Raw genomic sequence first — 25,901 nt, 5'->3', positions numbered from 1 at the left:
TATGAATGCTATGAATTGATTGTATGGGTTTAGTTTAAACATATTGTATTTGCAAAAGTAGCAAAAGGGATTGGACACAAGTTATAACAACATTAGACACGTCCTGTATGGGTCAAGGGGGAAAAGATTTGCGTATATTTGTAATTTCTACTTATAACATGTAAACGCATTATCATGGTCATTTCTTCAAATAAATAGGGTTTGTATAAACAAAACGGATTGAGATTTTCTAAAGGATTAATCATGGTCAATTAGACGCCTTATTTACATAATGCCATAAAGTACATCTCAACAGAACTTTATTGGTTGTTAATCAGTGACAAACTGAAACTTCATGATAATTTGAAGTCTTTGAGTTTAACTGCCTTTGTTGTAGTTTATGGTGCTGTGCCTCTATATAGTTGATTTCATACTTTATATCTCTTGTATTTTTATGCCCCACCTACGATAGTAGAGGGGAATTATGTTTTATGTTATGATGGTATGATACTAAACCCCTAACGGGAAGGATTGTGCCTAATATGCATATGATGAAATCATAATCTTTCAATCAGTTTAATTGAAGACTGGAGCTTGCATGTCATTTAACTGCTAGTAGTCTGTTGTTATTAATGTATTAATGTAATTTTGTTTATTTTCTTTGGTTACATCTTCTGACATCAGACTCGGACTTCTCTTAAACTGAATTTTAAAAGTGCGTATAGTTATGCCTTTACTTTTCTACATTGGCTAGAGGTATAGGGGGAGGGTTGAGATTTCATAAACATGTTTAACCCCGCCGAATATTTTAAACTGTTCGTTTGTCCGTCCGTTCGTATGTCCGTCTGTCCCGCTTCAATTTAAAGTTTTTGGTCAAGGTAGTTTTTATGAAAATTAAACTTTTGACCCCAATTTCACAGTCCACTGAACATAGAAAATGAAAGTGCAGGTTAAAGTTTTTGGTCAAGGTAGTTTTTGATGAAGCTGAAGTCCAATTAATTTGAAACTTAGTACACATGTTCCCTATAATATGATCTTTCTAATTTTGATGCTTATTATATTTTTTACCAATTCTCACGGTCCATTGAACATGGAAAATGATAGTGCGAGTGGGGCATCCGTGTACTTTGGACACATTCTTATTTGTTTGACGTTTGTATTTTCCTACTTATGATATTTATTAGCCCCTTAGTCATGCTGGTATCATGTCCGGTTTTCCAAACATATATGAAAAATGCTTTAATTTTGGATGCGTTTTTCTATATTATACTCTAAAAATCACAAATAAAAGATAAGTGCTGGAGAAATCCATAACACGTTTGATATGATTTATTCTGAATGGATCTAACAATAATAACTAAATATACTTTTATTTACTTTGAGTAAAACATATCCATCCAATACAACTTAATGTATTTCATAAGGTGAAAAATCCTACATTGTAAAATGAAATCGCAAATGATGTCCAATAAATATTTTTAGCTTAATTAGATCCTTATTATATGATCCAAGTTAAAGTATTAATTCCAAATTTCTTGATTTATTATATTTCACCTTAATATACCGGTATAGTTGTCTAATTGTACCGATTATGTACTAATCCCGATTGTCCCTTCTTTGAGATTTGATGAATTTTAATTGTACCTGTAACATTAGAACCGGATATGAAATAATATTGAGTTCCGTATTTTAGGTTAAAAAATCATTTAAATGCTCGTTCTGTTGAATATTTGTGTTATGTTTAAGAAACTCTTTGACAACAAGTATACTTAATTTGTACCATATACGCTTTCATAGGTATCTGCAACAGAGTGACAACTCAACAAGAAATAACCTGACGAAAATGGTTGATATGAAGAAAAAAAATGAACAAATCTATTTTCAAAAAGGCAGCGAGTTTCAAATTGTGACTTAGATGGCGAGTTGTCTCATTGGCACCTTTACAACATCTTCTTTTATCAAATGAGTTCAGTTTATTGGTAAACTTTTTTTTTATCTCAAACTAGTGAACAAGATGACTTTCATATAGCCAACATATAGTATTTTTTCTCTGGGTATAAGTATTCCAATGGCAATTTTTCTCCTAATTCCACATGACTGTTAGATGAGATTATTACGCATAATCTACATTTATCAAATGTTCCCGAATAGGACTTCTTAACTGTCTAAGTGATTTAGTGTTGAGTCCTACACTTTAATAATATGCATATTACACTTATATGATTTTACGATTTACACAAAATGCAGGAGATACACATATTTTACGTTTTGTAAATGAAAATAAAGAAACGTTTGATATTTATACAGGAATCTACCCCTTATCAAGTTATTATTTATATTTTCCTTTCAGACAACACATGTATGTGACCTCACTTGTCTTTTTCAAATAATGTTAATAAATTGTTCGAGATCTTCCTCCTAATTGAGGAAGCGGCACTGTGTTTGTCTCAGATATTTTGATTGATTGAACACTTTCTGACTTTTCATCTATATCTGGCATGCTCTTCTTAGGGAGCATTTTCTTGTTACTTTTGTCAAATTTGTTAATATCTGGTAGACTCATGTAGTGTGTTGGAGTTTTCGTTCTTCTCAGAGAAGCAGAGAACTGAACAGGTTGTAGGACACTGTTTTCAGACGCACTTCGTTGTCTAATCAAAGAGTTCGATCGATAAAGACGGGGCTTTTTCGGTGGTACCGGTGGTTTATTTTCTTTCAAAATTTCCGGAAATTCTAATGGAGGTAATTTTACATATATCTTATTTGTATTGAATCCAAAGTTAAACTTTTCTTTATAATCCTTTTCATCCTTTATGAATTCATCTTTTCCTCGTCTGTTCTGATTGTATCTTTGTAGATATTCCCCGTTCATGTCGTCGGTTAAGTATTCAACTTTGCGTTTATCTTCCTCTAAGCGACAGTATTCCTTTAAAGCGTCAAGTTTATCTCTGGTTAATATTTTCATCTCCACTTCCATTTGTTTATCTATATCATTCAGTTCCATCACAAGTTGTCTTTGTTTTTGAACATTTTTGAGCGAGGCTTGGACTAATTTATTTTTAAAGGTGTGTTCTTTTCCGTCTTCCTCCATTGTGGTAGTGCGTAGCTTTAGATGATAACTGAAAAGAATAAAATGAAGATGAATAAAAGTAAATAAAAGATTATGAGCAGTCATATATAACAGATTGTTTGGCCGACTATACAATTTCATACCTTTTTTAATATCACGTACATTGTTTTGTAAAGATATTTTGATGGTTATTCTATATATGGGACTATTAGTATAATAGTTCCAGTTAATATTATGTAGGTTTCAATCAGCTTTGATCAAAAAAATATCTGTTTTATCGCTATTCTCTTGCATTTCTGGTGAATCTTGCTTTCGCTAATTTTAACCAAAAAGGCTTTTTTAATGATAAGATAATGCAAAACAGTAAGTCAATATAAACTCTCTAGATCTGTTGTACTCATTTAAGTGAATATACCAGTAAGTGCTTTGAATGATGCACATTAAAGACATCAGCAAGGTAAATACATTTTGTAAGTAATTTTCCCGATTTTCAGTATGGTTTGTTCAAAATGTAGAATAAGTTATTTGACAAATAGATGTTCAGTAGTTGTCGTTTGTTGACGTGGTTCAAAAGTGTTTCTCGTTTTTGTTTATATAGATTAGACCGTTGGTGTCCTCGTTTGAATGGCATTACACTAGTCATGTATGGGCCCTCTATATGTTGCTGTTCCGTGTGAACCAGGGCTCGTGTTGAATACCGTAATTTGCCCTATAATGGTTTTCTTTTACAAATTGTGACTTGGATGGAGATTTGTGTAATTGGCACTCATACCACATCTTCTTATATCTATTAATTAAAAATATAATAGCATGTCCCTCACGACAGCATCTTCCGTACAAAGCAGCCACATATCAGATGGAAACGGTATTACAGTACTCGTAGTTAATGTATATATAAATATCTAATACTTAATGAACAAAATTTAGAATTTGATATAAAGTTAATTCAAATGTATTTTAGAACAAGTGGGGTTGTGTCGGATTTCCATTTGTGCAAAGAAAACGGAATGAAATGTACAAATGCACTATACAACTTCTTCCTTTTGGTCTCTGGTGTATACTAGTTTCATTAAAAAACATATCAATATCATTTTAATATAAACATCTTTGTCCATTACTGAAGGCCTATAACTGTTAATTTCTGTGTCATTGGGTCTCTTGTGAAGAGTTTTCTGATTGGCAATAATACCACATCCTTTTTTTTTATATTCTAATTTAATAGTTTTTCAGTGCGCGTATATACTGGTTAGTAATGAGAAAATTTATTTTTCTCGACTTTTAAGAGATCTTTTTGCATGGTCCTGACTTGGTACATACATACCCAAACGTGATATTGGTGCATTGTAAAAGAGGTGCGAAAGATACCAGAGGGATAGTCAAACTTATAGATCGAAAATAAACTGACAACCCCATGGCCAAAAAAGTAAAAAAACGAGGGTAGGGTATCTGATAAGTATATGATTCTGCTGCTTTGTATTATTATCTATAATACTAACTAATACAATTTTAGAAAACATTGAACAAAAGATATAAGAAGATGTAATACTTTGAAACTTTCAGGGTTGCATTAGACTCTATCCGATCAATTATAAGTTACCCTGTATCTACTTCTATATCTAGACAATAGCTATACTTACAATATCTTCATTATGAGCAACACGATATTTCAAGTATCACAAAAAAAGCCAAAATGAGATCATTGATTCATATTTGTATAAACCGATAAATATATATTATCATTGTTGACTTGAAATGATTTTCTTGATTATTGGTATAAAGTATGAATAATACATAACTAATTGCGTGCTTTTTGTAAAAAAAAAAAAAGGGATTGGATATATAGATTATAAAGGAATCAAACCTACAGTCACGGTTGAGTGTGCTGATGCAGCGTTCAATTAATCAATTTGCAATCGTCAAATGTGAACTAAAATATTTATTGGCATTATACTGCTGTTTTTTTCAATTCAACATATCAACCATTGAATTCACTACAGTTGTTTGTTTTATAATAGAAAAAAGAAAAAGAAAGGATATGGACTACTCATCTATGGCACAAAATCAGTTTATAGATATAGGAAGATGTGGTGTGAGTGCCAATGAGACAACTCTCCATCCAAATAACAATTTAAAAATTAAACCATTATAGGTTAAAGTACGGCCTTCAACACGGAGCCTTGGCTCACACCGAACAACAAGCTATAAAGGGCCCCAAAATTACTAGTGTAAAACCATTCATTATAGGATCAATACAAAAGACCGGAGGTTGTAACATTGAATGAGGATCACATTTACGGAATAGGGAGTAATTAGGAGTGCAGTAAAGAACTCTTAAAGCACATAACTATTAAAAAAAAAAAGAAAAATAAAAAAATTACATACGCCTCAAGCTCGGAGAAACTTTGTACGGCCTCCTTATTGGCATGTTTCTAAGTTTTCAATTTTCAAATAGGTCATATTCATAGATGGTTCTAATTCATCGTTTTCTATGTATACAAAAGGGCACACTTTTGTATTGTACTGTGAAAGTACGTATGTGTATCGGATTTTCGTCGTTTGATGCAAAATAAAAGCATAGTTTAATCTCAACCAGAAAATAAAAGATAATATACACATCACAGGCTAGACCTTGTCAACTGTATAGTTACTTAAACAGATATTGTACAGGAGATAGTCAAATTTTGTATAGCCAATTACTGAAGGTAACTTTTAATTAGAACCATAAATATAAAAAATAAAAAAAAGTGATGTGGTATGTTATATGAATGAGACAACTATCCACCAAAGATAAAATAACTAACGTCAAAGCAAAACTAGGTTATAATACGGATTTCCACAAAACCGCATACCATTTAGTCAGATATAAAAAAAAAATTACATGAAAAAATATAAATTATTTCAACTTGCCACACAACAACCCACTGTCAAATTACATATTCTTCGGCTTTTTTTTTTGTGTAATTGTTTCATGATACATTTCAAAGATAAATTGGCTTTAATGGTTTACTTTAATTGTGACTTGGATGGAGAGCTGGCTCATTTGTCCTCATACTGGATCTTCTTATATCTATTTACTTTGTAATGAATATTAATGAATTGTAGTAAGGATCGTTCGTTAAAAAAAATACAAGAAAAGGGGGGGCTAGTAGACAAGCATAATACACATTTCTTATGATTCTTACCGATATCCCCCCTTTCAAACTTTATTGTGTATGCATTAAGACAACATTTCACCCTTCTTTTCACTTTGAATGAAAATAATCCCCCATTTTTATCAAATTATCAAGCCTTAACGATAGCAAGTCCTTCGAAAAGTTTATATGAAAATAGTAGAACCAGTGCCAATAAATCAGAGAAAGATAAAGATAAATGTAGAGAAAGAAACAACACTTACCTCCGTGAATATACGCATATATTTATATCCTACTCAATGAATTTATGTTCCACAATTGAACATGAAATTAATTAAACTTCGTAATCCACAGAGAATGCTAATTATTGATTACTACCCATTTAAGTTTCATTTTCATGTTTTTGTTTTCAAAGCAACGTTTTAAAATGAGTCTGGTGAATCAAGAAAATCTCATTTTATCATTCAAAATCTGAAGTCAGATTTATAAATGAACAATTCACGTATTGATTCAAATAACACAAGTCTTTATTAAAAGTACAAACGAATAATTGTTACATTTAATTAGGATTTAATTACAATTCTATTGTTCAAATTCAATCCATGTACATATTGGATTTCACTGGGTTTATATATGATCATGTATGTTTCAGAAATGTAACACATAATGAGATATATAACCGTGTTAAATTTGCATTTAAAGAATTAAGTAAAGCATTTGGCAACAAAGGATATAGGTAAAACTTTTAATAACACTTATGAAGATGCATGCAGTTAAGTTGTATTTAATTATTTAAATTATAAAATTAAAAAGAAATGTATGTACATTATGTACGTAGAAAATCCCCTTTAAGCAAGAATTCGATCAGCAGTTGACTTTTTGTGTGCCAATTTTCCAAAGAGGAAGCAGCAAAATGATTCTTCGAATAAAATACAAATCTGCAATTCCGCTGGTGCAAACGTTGTCACCTTCATTTTTGAAGTAAGTCAAAATGGAAGTTAACTACTTGGTTTGTATTGGTTTCCTGATAAAACATAAATGATAGAGACCTACAAACGTTTGAAATGAAGTATTTGGTCTACCAAAAAGTAATGGGTCAAGGTCAAAGGCCAAGGTCAGATACTAAAATTTTACTTTGGCTTAATATTGCCTCTTTTTAGAAACGGTATTAGATATCGACAAAATATGTTTCCTAAACTGATATTGGCGACAATTCATAACATGCATATGTTGGTTAAAAGGGTGCGTTGACTATTGATTGGAGTTTCATTCCCTCTTGTACTCAAAATAAGATGTTTAGGGATAGAATTTGTTTTCCTTCCATTCAAGAGACATAGGGTTATGAGCAGCTAGATAATTTTGGGCTATTACCTTTTAGCTGGATTAAAAGAGGCAAAGAACAGACTTTCTGATGAATGGACGAGCTACTGTTACCAAGTACCATGTTTTCAGGTTAAAAGAAGATGTACTTTTAAGCCAGGAGAAAAAAAAAAAACAACATAATTGTCTATAAAAGATTAATGAACCTACGAAATCCTTCAGAATAGGGTATATTGTCTCTAAATAATCTCGTATCGCTGCAATAATACTATCATTTCAAGTCAGCAATGCCTGACTTGAACGTGGAGTGTCAGTAGTAAAGCATATCATATCACGCCTCCGAAGCACACTGCAAGAAATCATGCTTCAAGGGTTACTACAAGTATCCATAAACTGACCTCCAGTGAAAGATGCAACCGAGTTTATCAATAAATGCGTTGATAATTGGTATGAGGCAATACAGAGGAGAAAACTTAAGGGCAAGGCTAAAGATAAAGTCATGGCAACTGCTCCTGAAGAAATTTTGGAACTGCAAATGTCAGTGTAAATACAGATTTGAAAGTAATCAAAGAAGAGGAAATGGGACTACGAGGACTAAAATGGCACACATTTTAAAACTTCTCATTCAAACTTGCTTCTAAGATGGCAATCAGAGTGAAGACTCTGATGAGTTTGATAATGACAATTTGACAATCTGATACTTTTTTGCTTTGATTAAAGTGCTGAAAATTCCGAACAGATCTTTATTTCTTTTCTTTGCCTCTCCAGTCTTGACTATGTCACACTATGTTTGTCTACATTAAAAATTAGTTGTCATTGAATGTGTATGTGCCTAGCATGGCCAATGTAAGCTAAACTTCCCACTTAAACACTTATGATATCCACCCTTTATGTTGCATATAATGATTTCTTTTTAAATTGTTTGCAGCATATTCTGAATGTGCGAGAAAAAGGGGGAAGATTTTAAGGGTTGAAGTGAGAAGTTAAGCTAACCCTAGTCTTCCATGGAACATGAAATTGAAAAAGGAAATGGGGAATGTGTCAAAGCCACAACAACCCGACCATAGAGCAGACAACAGCCGAAGTCCACCAATGGGTGAATGAACAGACTATGGCGGCTTATGTTTCACTTTTTAAATATTAAGAAGGTGTTGTATGATTGCCAATAAGACAGCTATCTACCAAGGTTTACATAAAGTGGATGTATCGAATATAAGCAACCGTATGGCCTTCAACAACGAGAAACCCCCATACCATAAAGTCTGCTATGAAATATTTTTTGATACATTATTTTTGTGTATATTTAGGTTGTTTCTTGGTATTTATGGTTTATGCTCCGTTGCTTGCTTGCTTCTATGCGAAATCTGGCAATACAATAACTATTAAGATTATTTTAATTTCTACTTGGGAATGACATCATATTTTATATATATTTTATTTGTTTTATTCTAATGAGCAATATCTGAAGTTTGACCTTACAAGCTAAAAAAAGATAACATTCTTATAAAACCCAATTTTTTGTGCACTTGTAAATAGTTCGAGAATGCATCAGAGTGCACCATTTTCATCCTGACCCCCCTTATGGTCAGCCGCATCAAAATAGTAAACTGCCTCTTCATTGAAAAGTTATTGAAAGCCCTGATACCATCATTAACTGTGTTAAGTACGAGAGCTTCAATAAAACGAGGCATCGAGGGAAAAAAATGTGAAGATACAAATGAGAAAAAAAGCATGCAGATGATAAAACAAACCGAGTGTTGAAATTTGGTCTGTTCAGTTTGCCTAAGACGTCCGATTTGCAGAACCTGGGATTTGCAATCTGATTACCGCTTTGTATATTAAAAGCGAAGAAAATATGATGTTATATCAAAATAGTCAAGCTTTCAAAGGTAAATTCAAAATTAATGTTTATTCTTTTTTATTTACAACTTAAGTCCAACATTCCTTTTAATGGACTTAAACAAGAATCTACACTCATTTAAATATTTTAATTAAAAGTGTTTTAACACTATCCTTCAAGGTTACCTTATTCCAGTTAATTATTTCAGCAGTATTTATTTTTAAAGACCAATCAGGGTATTCCTTTTTTTTCATTTTTTTTCTTTTTTACAGGAAAGCAACTTGATTTTTGAAGGATGGTTCAGTCAAAGATTCCACCATTTTTTTTTATCACATCCGGTAAGTTAATACCCTTGATGTATAAACACATCTTCTTTGACAAAAATATATTTAATCTAAGACGTCAATTTAGTACAAAACTTATGAGGTCAGCATATAGAACCTTGTTAATGCTCCTTAAACAAATAAGACTTCACGAAGTCGACATATAGAACATTTGTATACTAACACTTGTACTCATTACTCCTACTTTTCTATATGCTCTGTAGCTATTCTTTTGGATAGCGAAGAGATTTAAACCAATGTCACTACTTAATCTTACCGCAGTGGATGTTTTCTCTCTCCTTACTTTCAACTTGTCATCGTGTAAGATAACTTCCTTTTTCACATTAAAGAGAAGGTATCCAAGACCATCGATAGAGTATCCTAAATCTCTTAATCATTTCGCCTTTTAATCTCGTTAATCTATAATCGTAATTATTAGTATCATTTATCAATCCATACACATTTCACCTTTAATACATTATTTTTAGAGCTGAAAGTACTGCGATATTTGATATGCTTTAAAGTCAGAGAGATCGTACGCTTTGTTATTCGTAATCGCATTAATTAAATATGAAATTAAAAATATTTGAACTCATAAATAAGGAGCTTATTACATGTTGAAGATTGTAACATTTCTAAATTTATTTAATAATATTTTTGAACAAAGGTCGTGACTGCCTACTGCTTACTTAATTATAAATGTAACGGTTATTGTATAAAAAGAGAAGATATGGTATGATTATTGATAAGATAACTATCCACCAAAACTGTGTGTTGAAATAGAAACAAGAAAATGTGGAATGACTAGTAATCTCTAAAAAAAAGTACAAATGACACAGACATTAACAACTTATGGTATCCCTATGACATTAACAATGTGTAAAACCTTTACCGCATAGTCAGCTATAAAAGCTCCCGCAATGACAAATGTAAAACAGATTTAATTATAACGCGGAAACTTGCAACAAACGTTTAGATTATCAAAACTTATGTTATATCAGATTTGTAAATAAGATAAAGGCAATTTGCATTTATGCCAATTATTTTTCACGTGAGCCATTTGTGACGTTTAAATTGACTTAGTAAATTTCATCTTGTTGGTTTGTTTTTTTGTGGATGAATAGGAAAGTTAACATCACATCCCCCTAATAAAATTGATCAAACTTTGAAGAAAAAATACTTTGGTGTTAATAAAGTAAATAAAACGCTCGTCCAAATTAAACGCCTGTCCCCTCAAAGTTTTTGCCTGTAGCAAAAAAAAAAAAAACAAGTTCGTTCACACTATTTTTATTTATTTTTATTTTCTTTTTAACACATATATATTTAGTATAAAACATGTCTTAACATATTCTAGCAATTTTAACTGACGATATCGGGAAATAAGTATTTAGTCGGATCTTAACACGTACTTGTGATTTGGTTAAACCCGGTTTTTATATATAGATATACGAAGAATGTCGAAATGTTCATGACTTTAATTAAATCCGTATTTCGGTAGGATGGTGCAAGCATACGATTTTCATTGCGTCTTACACTTTGAGAAGCGAATAATCTTTTTATCAATCCATAACTACTTTATTCAAATATTGTGTAAAAACGTTAAGTATGAGCTTTGAAAGTCAAGTGGCTCGAGCATTTTTCTGAGGAAGTTTTAAAAAAATTGCAAAGAAATATTTTTACAGTGGGTTAGCTTTCATTAGTCTTCACTATCTATTATAGATTAACAACTTTTGATCATATTTGCAATTTAGAATCATCATTGAAGGTGGCGGACGATTGCACAGTTAATTAATTCTATTGATGTGCCATTTGTATGCAAGAGTGACATTCCGTTGTATTATGTGCCAATTCGAAAAAGTTATGCGAGTATTCTCTCCCCTTAACAGGTTCATTATTTTATAATTAAGTTTACGTTTCTGATATAATTTTGAATAATTACAAAATGTATCAATTCAATATATTTCAGTTTTTGTTTCTGGTGTATCAAGAGCCGTTCAACATTTTTGAAAAAGACTATGAACGAATATGGCATTATTTATCTTCTCTTAATGATACTTTATTAGATTGATTTGGAAATGAACCAGTGTGATCTAATGGTAATCACAGAGAGGGACCGGCGAGCAATTTTTCTTTGTAGCTTATTCAATGTAAAAACAATTTTCCACTTTAAACGAATGTTACTTTATACAAATATAAGGACTTAGTTAGCTAAATCTACAAATTTTATAAGATATTATGATTTTTTATTGCAATAGATTAATATGCATGATATTCTATTTCAAGATTGTTTACTTATTTCAAAATTTATCTCATTTATTTTTACTTTTTTCATGAATAATCTGCAAAATTGATGCACGATATATAGCTTAAAATAGCACGGTGACCCATTGTTTCTATTAATTTTTTTTAAATTCAAGATAAAATCTACGTTTTGGAAAGTTAAAGAAAACTTGATCTGAAGAAATATATATACCGATGATCAACCAATTACGATCACAATCATGAATCATAAAGTTTGAACAAAAGTAATATACATTTGAATGAAAACACACTATTATATGTTTGTATTAGAGAAGGACGTTTAGAATTATTTGATAAAAAGACAGGTTTACACGAATAAAGTAATGTTGTTTTAGCAGACGCACTAGGTCCTTTCCTTTGGTCTGTAAATACCCCCCAACAGAAAATTTAGTGTCATACACACAACGATTGAAGTCTAAAAGACCATTTGAGATGTAATCGGAGAAAGACCTTTATAATTTTTTGATAAAGAGACAATTTAAGTTGAATAAATTTATGGGTTTTTTTCAGGAGCACAAGGTCCTTTCCTTTGATCTTGAAATTTGCCAAAAGAAAAGGGTAATGTCATGTACACCCCGATTGAGGTCCAAATGACGATTCGAGGTGTAATATGAGGACGTCAAGCTCGAGTTTATTGACGGCGTTTTTGTATTATTTAGTTCGTTGTGATTTAGAAGGTTATTGAGTAATACACCGTAAGTTTAACATGTTTAATTACAATTTGCTGAAACAAAAAAAGTATAGTTCTTAGGTTTTGACTAAATGGCTTGATAAAAAGTATATGAATACGCACCGATAGTTCTTCCGTAGATGTTGTGAGCAAAAGGGACAATCGATTAAGTATTTTCAATAAAAACATGACAACTTACAGTGGTAGTTGTAAGATTGAAAAAAAATACAAGAAGATTTCAAAATGACATAATATCACTCCTGAACACCTACTAGAGTTATTCATTGTGAATGTTTATTGAAGTATTGTCTTTTAATTTGCTACTCTTCGTGTGAATCAGGGTTTGTACAAATTCATGTCAAACTGTCAAATTCTTCCTTATACTGGATCGATGAGCATGAGGAGATGTGGTATGATTTCCAATGAGACAACTGTCCACAGAGACAAAAAATAACACAGAAATTAAATCAACAACTATAGTTCTCCGTATGACCTTCAACAATGAGCAAAGCCCATACCGCATAGTCAGCTATAAAAGCCCCCGATATGACAATGTAAAACAATTCAAACGAGAAAACTAACGGCCTTATGTATATAAGAAAAAATGAAGATTGTTTAATTTTAAATGTGAATGTCTTTAAATATATTTCTTCCAATTTCTTCCCATTAAAAATAAGAAACAAAAAAAAACCTTGTTAACCAAAACCTGTGCCTGTCTGATTTTGACCCAAAAATAACATATTGTTTTAATAGTCAAAAACAAAATTGTCTGTCCCATTAAAAAGTCATGACTTAACAAAAGCTTAATGATTCATCAATGCCTTATAGAAACATAGCAACAGGTTTCAAAAGTTTACTTTAATATCTATTACTTATGCCTAATATATTTTGTACCTGAAATAAATAAATTTATAGCATTCTCTAGATACAAAGGATCCCCAGGTTTTCATGTTCTGTAATCTGCTGTTTGGTCGGGTTGTTGTCTTTATGACATATTCCCCGTTTCCATTCTCTATTTATTCTATACTAGCTTTTTGAGAAGTATATTTTGTTTATGTTTTGTATTGGTACAACTATTGAAGTTAAGGTGGTACCTAACACTACAGGGAGATAACTCTGTAAAATCAGCTAAACGTTTTAATTATGTTGTGTTTTGAGGGAATATTAAGCTTCTCAATCATCAAAATAAATGTTTTTCAAACTGCTATATAACCAGTGTAATTTTTCTGATATAACGGTTGGTTCAAAATTTTTGAAATTTTTATATTTTTGTCAAAGGGTCAAAGTAAAAACTTTGTAAAAACTTTATGAAAATTAAACGAGCAAAATTAATTTTAGTGAAGGTGTTGAGTACCACCTTAAGGTAGCACTACAGTCAGAATTTTCTGACTCCAATCAACAGTATTTAAATATCAATTTCTCCAAAACTACTTAATGGATTTTTAAAATCTTTAACTCATTTTAAAGCTGAAATATAACTCTTTCTTAATTTATATATAGATTTATTTTTAGTTTGATAATCTCAAAAATATAGCTCATTAATGGCCAAAAAAGTGGTCTTCCAACTTGAATGAAAATGGCACATTCATGTCAAATGGTAGTAAAAATTTGTTTTCATCCCTGTAATCAACCATATACAATATCCAAAACCATGTCTCAGATGTTTGATATATGCCTCCAGTAAGAAGATATATTGATTTAACTGCTGGGTGCCAAACCTCATTTCACCTTTCATCTTTGGAAACCCATAAATTCATTTAGAAACAAATTATCCAAAAACTGGGACACGGTATTGTAGAAAATACACCCTTCAATCATATATATCAAAGTCAAGCCAAAGGGGGTACCCATAAAGTTTCTATTGTCATTTTTTCCTTACAATTTTCATGAAAAATTGTTCCGAGAAATGACCTAAAAACTGAATTTTCCCCTTAGAACCCCTATAAAGTCAATATAAATACAGAGTTCCACTGGGAACACCCCAGGAGTGTTCTGCTTCCATTACTATATCAATAGAACCACACACTTTGTGTCTTTGATGCTCTAATGCTGTAAATTTTGCATTATATATTAACTGTCCAACACTAACTTGGCATTTGGCGGGAGTTTGACGTCACAGATCTGACCAACATCTGTGATGAAGTAATTAAATATAGACAAAGCTCCGCCTCTTTCCAGACAGTCTCAGATAAGAGAAAAACATGATTGACCAGCTACATTAATCAATGTTAAATTAACAACATTATTCTCTATATATATGAAGAATAATTTTCATTTGAATTTTAAAAAAGAAATAAAGTAAAACTATGTCTGAAATTAGCTAATACATTAAAATTGTGCATCAAAAAACATGTTGATAAAAAGATCAACCCACCCTTTTCTTGAAAATACATTTAATTTAATGGGACTGAAAAAATACACATTAACTGAAAATTAGTTAAAATTCATAAAACTGTATTAATAAATGAAGAAGACCCAAGAGAAGAAATTTATACAGGCAGTCAGAGGCTTTCAAAACTACATCCCCACTCATTTCCATAGTACTTTTTTCCTTTTTGATAGATTTTTTCCCTTTAGTTTTTTTTTTCTTTTTCTTTGTTCACTTCCATGTTATATAAATATTTTTTGTTTCAAAACAATGAGATAAGACTACATTATATATCTTATGGCCTCAGAACACAATTATTCTCCCCCTTGGCTACAATGCATTTTTTTTATTAAAGTCAAAGTGAATTAAAAAATTTGCACCGCCACAAACATGAAATAAATTTAACTGCTTATAGACCATTATTATTCCAATAAAATATGCTTGTCCCAGGACAATCCATCAGTGCTTTTTCTTTTGAGAGCCGTATTGACATGCCAATGGTAGGATTTGAATCTTGAATAAATGACGAAGGCTAATTTCTACCCTACTTTCATTTTGGCCAAATCACTACTTTCACTTTCAACAATATTTTTTTTCCACATGTTTTACTTATTTCAATATATATGCAACTGTAAGGACCACTTAAATAGTAAACATTTCAAAGATAACAGTAGACATATTACCTAGGAAGAAATACCCCATATAATAATTAGGAACTATATTCCTAGACCACGAACAAAGGGAATTAATTGTGATCTTAGGCCTATTAGACCTCAAAAAATTAAAGTATTCATATGAACTTCACAGTTACTTAGCATGATATCTTAGTAGAATAAATGCCAAACTTTATTACATTCTGACAAATAATAAAAAAGTTTGGAAGGTTTTTATATGAGTATATCTGTCTGCGGAACATGCTATTTGCATAGTTTTAAGAATTCAGTCAATATTTGATTCAGAAAATATTTTTTGGGTACCTTTTTACCAAAATAAGCCTTGATCCAGTAAACATAACCTGTCTTTAGTTGAAATGAGACAATTTCTAAAGCAAACTGCCACTTATGTGGTATTACTTTTCAAATTTATATATCTATGGTTATTAAATCAGAATTGGTCAGTATGATAAAGGAACAGACATAAAATGCACAATTGTGGATGAATAAACACTGAAAAATTGTTTTATTCCCTTTATTTTATCCCACTCATTGGTTATTTACTTCTAAAAAACTAAAAGTAATTAAGACTTGACAATTTTAAATTTTTGAGACATTTTACTTTTCATATTTTTAAATGTCTCTGTATGTTATGTTATGTCCCAGGATCAACTCACTTTTTGTTAAGCCTTATTGAATTTGCATTTATTAGGTACCCTAATTGATTTAATGAAATAATGTGGTGCATTCTTGCAATTTTATTCCTTTAGTTTTCATTAGAAATCATGTAAACTATAAAAAATGCCAAAATTTGCCTCATATGCCCAAATATGGTAAAATGTCTTATTTTGAAACATTTTGTGTAATTTCTTTTATCTTTCTTAAAACGTAATCAGACAAAGATCATGTTATACCTGATAGACCCTTTATTTACAATAATTGTGTGTTTTCCAAACTCATCTCCTAGGCCTCAGAACACAATTATTCTCCCCCTTGGCTACAATGCATTTTTTTATTAAAGTCAAAGTGAATTAAAAAATTTGCACCGCCACAAACATGAAATAAATTTAACTGCTTATAGACCATTATTATTCCAATAAAATATGCTTGTCCCAGGACAATCCATCAGTGCTTTTTCTTTTGAGAGCCGTATTGACATGCCAATGGTAGGATTTGAATCTTGAATAAATGACGAAGGCTAATTTCTACCCTACTTTCATTTTGGCCAAATCACTACTTTCACTTTCAACAATATTTTTTTTCCACATGTTTTACTTATTTCAATATATATGCAACTGTGAGGACCACTTAAATAGTAAACATTTCAAAGAAAATAGTAGAAATATTACCTAGGAAGAAATACCCCATATAATAATAAGGAACTATATTCCTAGACCACGAACAAAGGGAATTAATTGTGATCTTAGGCCTTATGGTCAGAGATTAACAGCTGGACACTGGTATCAACAGATGATTGACATATTAGCCCCTCCCAAATGCCTATATATTTAGATTAATTACCATGTGCTTTTATTTACATAAATGCATTATCAATTTACTCCCTGTTGTGATATGATAATGACTTTGGGATTTTTACAAACTGTGCAGAATAATACTTTCTTCAGAATTATGTGATAAAAAAAATATGACCAAAAAATCATTGTTAGACTGTAGTGCTACCTTAAATCATTCAAAATTTTAGTCTTAAGTCTAGATAAAAGTGACCTCATTCAACAACCGCATTTAACAAGACAATTTTCAACACATTCAATGTAACTTTCAAAGCCAGTTAAATTAATATTTATGCTCAAAGAACGTGCGATAGTATAAACATTGATTATCGAAACATAACAAAAACGCAAGTGAAAAGTATTCAAAATTAACCAAAACACAAACTTGCTGTTATTCCTGTACTAGTATGTTATAAAGTTCACCTCACTTTATTACCGTACCATCTGTTACAGTAATTATAATTGACAGATCAGCAACTCTCACATGTCTGCCCGTTCTTAAATAAACATGCAATTAAATAGATCAATTGAAGTTCTTATACACAACTTGTCATTCTGTAGTCTGACCATCAAACGATGTACTTGTTAATAAATTAGTTATAGAAACTGGATTGTATTATTACATAGCAAAGATATTACACATTTTGGCGACGAGGAAAAAAACTGAATATTAAAATAAATGTGAATTTCTACAAGTGAGAATGCCGACTTACGGGAAATTAGACTCTTTTGATGAATCCGAAGATTGGACACAATATGTAGAACGTATGGAACATTATTTTAATGCTAATGAGATAGACGAAGAAGACCAGAAAAGGGATATTTTCTTAAGTGTATGTGGAAAAAATACTTACAAATTAATAAGGGATTTATTAGCACCAGCCAAACCAGGAACGAAATCATTGGCCGATTTAACAAAACTAGTGAAAGACCACCGAGATCCAGTACCATCAGAAATCATTCAGAGATTTAAATTTAACAGTAGAACAAGACACAGCGATGAGTCAGTGAGAACATTTATTGCAGCACTAAGAAGTCTGACAGAACACTGTAATTATGGTAACACGTTAAACGCAATGTTACGTGACAGGTTAGTCGTCGGGATAAAGAGTGACCGCATACAGAGGAGGCTGTTAGCAGAGCCGAATTTAACATTTGATAAAGCATTGGAAATTGCTACCGCTATGGAGACTGCAGAGAAGAATGCACAGGACATCCAAGCGAGTGGGACAAATGGAACATTTCAGAAACAAATCAATAAAGTTTCAAAAACATATACAAGAAACAACTCTGGAAATTCGAAACAAGGAGATTGTTACCGATGTGGAGGAAATCACTTAGCAGCTGAATGCAGGTTTAAGGATGCAAAATGCCACAGTTGTAAACAGAAAGGACATATCGCTAAGAAATGCCGTAACAAATCTGCCAATGGGAATTTAAGTGAAAGTCACAGAATGTTTAAATCACGTTTTAAACCACGTGCTCATTTCATGGAGCAGGATGAAAGTAGCGAAGGTGAAAGTGAAAATGAAGTTTACTCAGTTTTTCATTTTGGAAATAAATCTAATGAGGCATATAAAGTGCAAATCAATGTGAATGAATGTGAAATAGCCATGGAAATAGATACAGGAGCGTCCGTATCTATCATGAGCGAGGATACTTACAAGGAATACAAGTCGAAATTCAGAATAGAACCGACAAGTGCTAAACTCCGTACATACATGGGAGAGCAGATTCCTGTAATAGGACGTGCAATCGTCAATGTCATCTACAAGAAGGTTAGAGCAAAATTGCCATTACTGATTGTGAAGCGTAAAGGTCCGAATTTACTTGGCAGAGACTGGTTGAACAAACTCCAACTGGATTGGAAGGATATTTTCTCCGTCGTTGGAAGTGATAATCAATCGAGGGATTTAAATGTGATCTTGGAAGCAAATAAGGAGGTTTTCAAAGATGAACTTGGAACTGTAAAAGGCATGAAAGCCAAGATTTATGTCGATGAGAGTGCCGTACCAAAATATTTCAAGGCTCGACCTTTGCCGTATGCGTTGAAGGATAAAGTGGAGAAGGAACTTGAACGTCTTGAGAAGGAGGGTCAGATTCAGCAAGTGGAATTTTCCGACTGGGCCGCTCCGATAGTACCCGTTGTTAAAGAGAACGGATCTATTATAATTTGTGGTGACTACAAGGTAACCGTTAATGCCGTTTCAAAGTTAGACAATTATCCGATTCCTAAAACAGAGGATTTATACGCAACGCTTGGAGGAGGACAAGAATATACAAAATTGGATTTAAACCAAGCATATCAACAAATTGAACTTGATAAGGACAGTAAAAGGTATGTGACTATAAACACGCACAAGGGTTTATTCAGATACAAAAGACTTCCTTATGGTGTAGCGTCTAGCCCAGGTATTTTTCAAAGAACACTTGAAAATGTAGTTCAAGGTATAGCCAATGTTTTGGTTCGAGTAGATGATATACTGATAACGGGTAAAACAAGAGAGGAACATCTAAATACTCTTTCTGAGGTTTTGTCTAGATTTAAGAGAATCGGAATTCGGTTAAAGAAACAAAAGTGTGTGTTCATGGCCGAAGAAGTTGTTTATTTGGGATTTAAAATAAACAAACACGGAATCTACCCAGTGGAGAGTAAAGTTGAGGCGATCGATAAAGCACCAAGTCCGACAAACGTGACAGAATTGAAAGCTTATCTTGGAATGCTGAACTATTACAATAGATTCTTAGCGAATTTGTCTCACTTGTTAAAGCCGCTACATGTACTTCTACAGAAAGACACAAAATGGAATTGGGGAAAAGAACAGGAAAAAGCATTCGCAGAGTCAAAACAGCTGTTGAAATCCGCATCAGTACTTGTACATTTCGATCCGAAAAAGAAATTAATCTTAGCATGTGATGCATCTCCGTATGGATTAGGCGCCGTACTTTCGCATAAAATGGACGACGGCAGTGACAAACCAATAGCTTATACATCTCGAACACTTACTTCAGCAGAGAAGAATTATTCCGTTCTTGAGAAGGAGAGTCTGGCCATAATATTTGGTATCAAGAAATTTCATCAATATTTGTATGGACACCCCGTTACAATCATAACCGATCACAAGCCGCTCATAGGTTTATTTCGAGAAGATAAACCTATACCTACAATGGCCGCATCTCGAATTCAAAGGTGGGCACTGACGTTAGCTGCATATGAGTACACGATTGTATACAAAGAAGGGAGTTTGAATGGTAATGCGGATGGACTAAGTAGACTACCGCTGAAAACAAACATTGAGAAGACACCAACGCCAGGTGATACTATATTATTAATAGAACATTTAGCCACTACGCCAGTTGATGCTAAACAAATTCAAAAGTGGACACGCAAGGACACAATACTATCTATGGTGCTTAGATACATTTTGAATGGATGGCCGTCAAAATGTCCAAATGAAGAAATAAGACCGTATCATAGTAGGAAAAATGAACTCAGTAGTCAGGACGGATGCATATTGTGGGGAGGAAGAGTAATTATACCACAACCAGGACGTGAAGCCATGTTAAATGAATTACACCAAGGACATCCAGGGATTACTAGAATGAAAAGTCTAGCAAGAAGCTACATATGGTGGCCGGGAATGGACAATGACTTGGAATTAACTGTAGTTAATTGTTATAGTTGTCAGGAAAACCGCAAGTTACCAACAGAAGCACCGTTACATCCGTGGGAATATCCGAGCCATCCGTGGTCAAGAATACACATAGACTTTGCAGGACCATTCATGAACAAATCATTTCTAATTATGGTTGATGCGTATTCAAAATGGATAGACATACACGTAATGCATTCTACAACATCCGAAGCTACGATTGCAAAACTTGAACAAACGTTTGCAACATATGGATTATGTGATCTCATTATTAGTGATAATGGAGCCACATTTACTAGCAAGGAATTCGCCGATTATGTGAAATCAAATGGAATTGAACATCGTACTTCCGCGCCGTGGCATCCAGCTAGTAATGGTTGTGCTGAACGAGCAGTTCAGAGTTTCAAAGAAGGTATGAAGAAAATCAAAGAAGGAACTGTCCAGGAAAAGTTGAACCGTTTTCTTTTCAACTACCGTATAACGCCACAAACAACGACAGGATTAGCACCATCATAATTGCTTATGAAAAGGAAACTCAAGTCGCGTCTAGATTTAGTTTTTCCAAATATCGAGAAGCGAGTTCAGGAGAGACAACACAAACAAAAACAGTATCACGATAAGAAATCTGTGAACAGACAAATTAATGTAGGACAGGGAGTATTTGCCCGGAATTTTGCAATTGGTTCGAAGATTAAATGGATTCCGGGAGAAGTTATAAAACAATCAGGACCACTTTCATTTCATATTAAATTGCAAGATGGACGTGTCATTCGGAGACATATTGACCACATCAGAGTACGAAACGTCGATTGCACAAACAACGAAAATGAAGAAAAATATGACAATGACAGTGATTTGTTTGAGCCAGAAATAACTATACCGATAAGTACTCCTGAGACCGAACAACCGCAAATCGAGAAACCGCCAAACATGACTGAACAAATGGAACCACGCTATTCGCAGAGAATAAGAAAAGAACCATCGCATTTAAAGGATTTTGTGTTAAAATAAATGGTTGATTTATAAAGAGGCATAATAATCCTCATAACCGTTTGAAGTGCATTAAGTACTTCGCAGTGCATGTGTGTACATATCAATTAGTGTAAGAAATAACAACAAGACCAGTGCGAACATTTTTATTTTTATTTTCATAGTCATGATAGTAGGACATTATAGTTTCAGTGCAGACAAACTTTAACGAATGAATAGTTGTGATCTGACATTTTTATGTGTTTCAAACTGATAAGGACTTATCAATCAGTAGCCGTGAAAAGACATTAATTTTCTGTAATTGAGTTAATTTGTTTTTAATTTGTTTTTATCTAAGGCCGGAGAAGTGTTATAAAGTTCACCTCACTTTATTACCGTATCATCTGTTACAGTAATTATAATTGACAGATCAGCAACTCTCACATGTCTGCCCGTTCTTAAATAAACATGCAATTAAATAGATCAATTGAAGTTCTTATACACAACTTGTCATTCTGTAGTCTGACCATCAAACGATGTACTTGTTAATAAATTAGTTATAGAAACTGGATTGTATTATTACATAGCAAAGATATTACATAGTATATCAAATTATTTGATTTAGTTGTTGAAATCCCGTGGTGACCCCACAGTTTAAATATCTACAATAAGTACGACATGAACCGTGGGCGTACCAGATCCAGTAAATGGGCGACTTGAGTGTGCCAATAAATGGTCTCGTTCACACTGTTATGAAAACGATTCTAAGGGAAATTGGGCCATCCTCTTTTTTTTTTTACTTTAAAAAGAAGCACAATCCATTTCGAAAAAATGAAATGTAGGCGAAATGTAAAAAAAAATAATCTAAGGTACTATGAACGATATAACAAAAGATACTTTCGAGCGCAAACTGAATTATATGACTTATCTACGTAATGAACACGGATCTTTTAATCGCATATCTTTTGGGGGTGCTCTCTGGAACTCGGTCATCCGACCTTCTCTAGCACACGGGTTTACTTTTATAACTCGAATGTCAACTCTAATATATAAACAGTTTCTTGGAAGGTTTGTCCGGAGAAGGCAATATCAAGAAATAAATGAATCAAACTATTCACATCAAATCTTGCATACCTGCACATCATAAACTCTTATAGTGTGCTTTGATATAAATAGGAGTGCTGGAAAGAACGTCAGTAAGACACCAAAAGCCACTAGACGAAATTTTGTACTTGACAATGGACAAATATCCCTATCATTATCAAGCAAGAGTTTGGTCCAGCTTCTATAAAGACAACATCAGTATACCGCTGTTCTAAAGTCATAAATCGATGGACAAAAACAAAATCGGGGTATCAAACTAAAACCGAGGGAAACACATAATATATTGGAGGAAAACAACGTAATAACAGTACACAGAAATGCAACATACATACGTGTATTCGAACTTTAAAAATATGTCAGGCTTTCATTATTTTTAGTTTGAACGATGTCGATGTTCAGAAAAGGGATTCGGACGCACTTAAAACCTCGGATCGATAATTCTGCTAGTCGACTATAAGTACCCGAGAGTATCACCAGTCCAGTAGCCATAACATCTATATTTTAAATCAAATACGGAAATTAATAAATTGAAATTTGCTGTTATAATATTTCGGAAATTACTTTTAATTAAGAAATATCTCTCATATGCGAAGCTTTGATACGTTGTTCAGATTTGGCTACATTTAACGTTGTTTTTTTCTTTTGCCCAATTTTGAATTACTAAGAAGGTAAATTACAACAAATTTTGTACGCAACATGTACATGTATCTGTAAGAACATTCACGTAGTCAAAATATTTTCCTCAAAGAAAAATTCATATGATGATGAACTGTAAATGACATGCATCTTTATCTAATTTAAGTTTTAACTAAGTAAGATCATAACAGCTATGTCTTCTACAATAGACATATGTTTAAGCAATATATTTAAAGTAATAAATTGCCGCGAAACTAAAAAAAAACCAAGAACTATCTTTAAAAAAGATATCAGACGTATTTAAATTTGAGTATATGTTTAAAACTTTCATTTTGATAACCTTCAGAAGCACAATGACTTAATGATGCAGAACCTCTTTAATTAAATCTCCATCTGAATGTAACTGCAAGATTTTTTTTCTCTGTTTGTGTTAAGTATTCTTAGTCCTCGTATCTTTCTGTTAACATTCACCAAAACCCCGCGGAAATATCACATGCGTAGGTGCGTTCTAAAAGTCATGTACGTTCGTACAACAAAGTTTACATTAAAAATTATATAATTGTCCCGAAAAAACAGCTGTCATGGATGCAAAGAGCTATTGGAGAAACAATTATTTTAACAAAAATATAAATCTTTGTAAGAAATAGTTGAAATATTTATAGTTTTTCACTTGCTTTCCATCACGATATAATAAACGAGACGTTTTTCAAACACAACCAAGTCACCCACCATGACAGCATTTTGTCAAATCACAGAAAGGTTTTTCGAGCATGCGTATTCTGTTGCCATAGTTAAGCGTCCTTAAGTTCAAAGGGCACAAACCGAAACTATACCGACTACGTCATAGGGAAATAGTTCATCATTTAGATGTGATAATCGTACCAAAGGTTACTGACTAAAATCACCTTTATATGTTTCTGGTTAACTAGTTTGTTGTAATTTAGATTCATTAAACCATTTATTTAATGAGAAGACATTGTAGGTTATTCATTTATTTGTTTATTTAAGCTTTTGTCTTACTGAAGTTTATTTTATCTCTCTCAATTTCATTAAACGCATACAAAAAAGAAAAACATTTTAATGTTTATATATGCAAATTTTTATATACATTTCAGATATGTCAGGTATATTCCATCGTATATACAATCCTTTACAAATAAAACTCTGTTTTTGCACTTTTAACTGTCATACCTCTAGGTTCAAATTGAAATTGTGCTTAGATGGACTAGTTCCTTTTGAAACAATTACATAAACTACCAGATAAATTTATTTATGTCACATAATCTTAGGTCGTACTACAGTACAATAACCTCGAATCATCTACAATATCTTGTCCTTAAAGAATCGACTGGACTTCTAACAGATAAAGCATAATAAGGTCTATATACCAGACATATAGTCGAACAAGTAAACATGAGGTCAAATATCAAGAAACAAGTCACTAGTGAACCATCCCATGTTTATTTGCTTTACTAATTTGAATTAAATGATTCAAACGATGCAATTAAGTGTTTCTCATATCTTGCCTCACATCATGAAATTAACAATGGTCAGTTAAAAACAAAACTTTAAGACAGAAGAAATGGTTTACGCTTGCGAATTGTGCGATATCATTTTCTAAGTAGCAACGTGAACATTTGTGCATATATGGAGTATATATTACCCAGTTGATATGATTTGATAAAACTTGTCTCATAACTTCCTTCATAGAGTGTAGCTGCATAAAAAGAAGCAATTAAACCATGTGTTAAGCTGAAATCATCCCTACCAAAATTTAACGGTCGTCATTACGAGTTGGTTGACCGTTCTGAAATATCTGTCTCACAGATGACGACGCTTATGTTCCACGGGACTTTAACACAAATAAGATTCTTTTCTCCTATTTGTGACCTGGCAATTTGCAATAACCACTGGGTTATTATTCACATAAGAAACATGACGAGTGCCACAAGTGCATCAGAATCTTTCTTACACTTTTAATTTTACTCGAATTTACTTCGATTTTTGATTTTCTTTGTTCTGTTGTTTGTTTTTACGTGGCATATTGTTATATATAATTAGTTGCCATGGTGTTGTCATTTGTTATCGACTTTTGATATTGCATATCCTTTTTTTTTTGGTATATTTTACGAGGCTCGGTACTTGTATATCCCGTCATTAGTCTATCATTCTCGTATGCTTGTCATTCATTTTAGCTCAAGTGCTTTGTCCATATGCCTATTGGTGTTTCTTACACATATGACGTGGCTCTGTACTTATACATCCCGTCATTGTGTTTTTGAAAACATTTTGGTATTGTATTTCATATATCGCCACTTTGCTTTGTCTATACGTCATTTTATGTTTCTTTGATACACATATGACGTCCCTCTGTAC

The 25,901-nt window shown here is 32.4% G+C and overlaps 2 protein-coding genes across 3 annotated transcripts; one reads left to right on the top strand and one right to left on the bottom strand.

Moving 5' to 3' along the window:
* Nucleotides 1-2,193: 2,193 nt before the first annotated feature.
* On the bottom strand, nucleotides 2,194-10,024 carry LOC134686275 (uncharacterized). 2 transcript variants are annotated; one of them, XM_063545945.1, is made up of 2 exons: nucleotides 9,938-10,024; nucleotides 2,194-3,095 (listed from the first exon to the last, which is right to left on the bottom strand). In XM_063545945.1, the coding sequence occupies exon 2, from the start codon at nucleotides 3,065-3,067 to the stop codon at nucleotides 2,372-2,374; it is 696 nt and encodes a 231-aa protein (XP_063402015.1). In that variant the 5' UTR covers nucleotides 3,068-3,095; nucleotides 9,938-10,024; the 3' UTR covers nucleotides 2,194-2,371. The 2 variants fall into 2 exon arrangements, with proteins under 2 accessions (XP_063402015.1, XP_063402014.1); XM_063545944.1 differs by lacking the exon at nucleotides 9,938-10,024 and adding an exon at nucleotides 6,441-6,674.
* Nucleotides 10,025-17,864: 7,840 nt separating this feature from the next.
* LOC134687926 (uncharacterized protein K02A2.6-like) lies at nucleotides 17,865-21,332 on the top strand. The gene has a single exon (XM_063548385.1). The coding sequence runs from the start codon at nucleotides 17,865-17,867 to the stop codon at nucleotides 21,330-21,332; it is 3,468 nt and encodes a 1,155-aa protein (XP_063404455.1).
* The last annotated feature ends 4,569 nt before the right edge of the window (nucleotides 21,333-25,901 follow it).

The sequence above is a fragment of the Mytilus trossulus genome, chromosome 10, assembly GCF_036588685.1.
Source record: "Mytilus trossulus isolate FHL-02 chromosome 10, PNRI_Mtr1.1.1.hap1, whole genome shotgun sequence".
In the NCBI taxonomy this organism is placed as follows: Eukaryota; Metazoa; Mollusca; class Bivalvia; order Mytilida; family Mytilidae; genus Mytilus; species Mytilus trossulus.
This window is presented reverse-complemented; position numbering and strand designations above follow the sequence as displayed.

What these genes read in the sequence shown, in the direction of transcription:
- LOC134686275 (XM_063545945.1), bottom strand. Translation starts at nt 3,067, where the DNA reads ATGGAGGAAGACGGAAAAGAACACACCTTTAAAAATAAATTAGTCCAA.
- LOC134687926 (XM_063548385.1), top strand. Translation starts at nt 17,865, where the DNA reads ATGCCGACTTACGGGAAATTAGACTCTTTTGATGAATCCGAAGATTGG.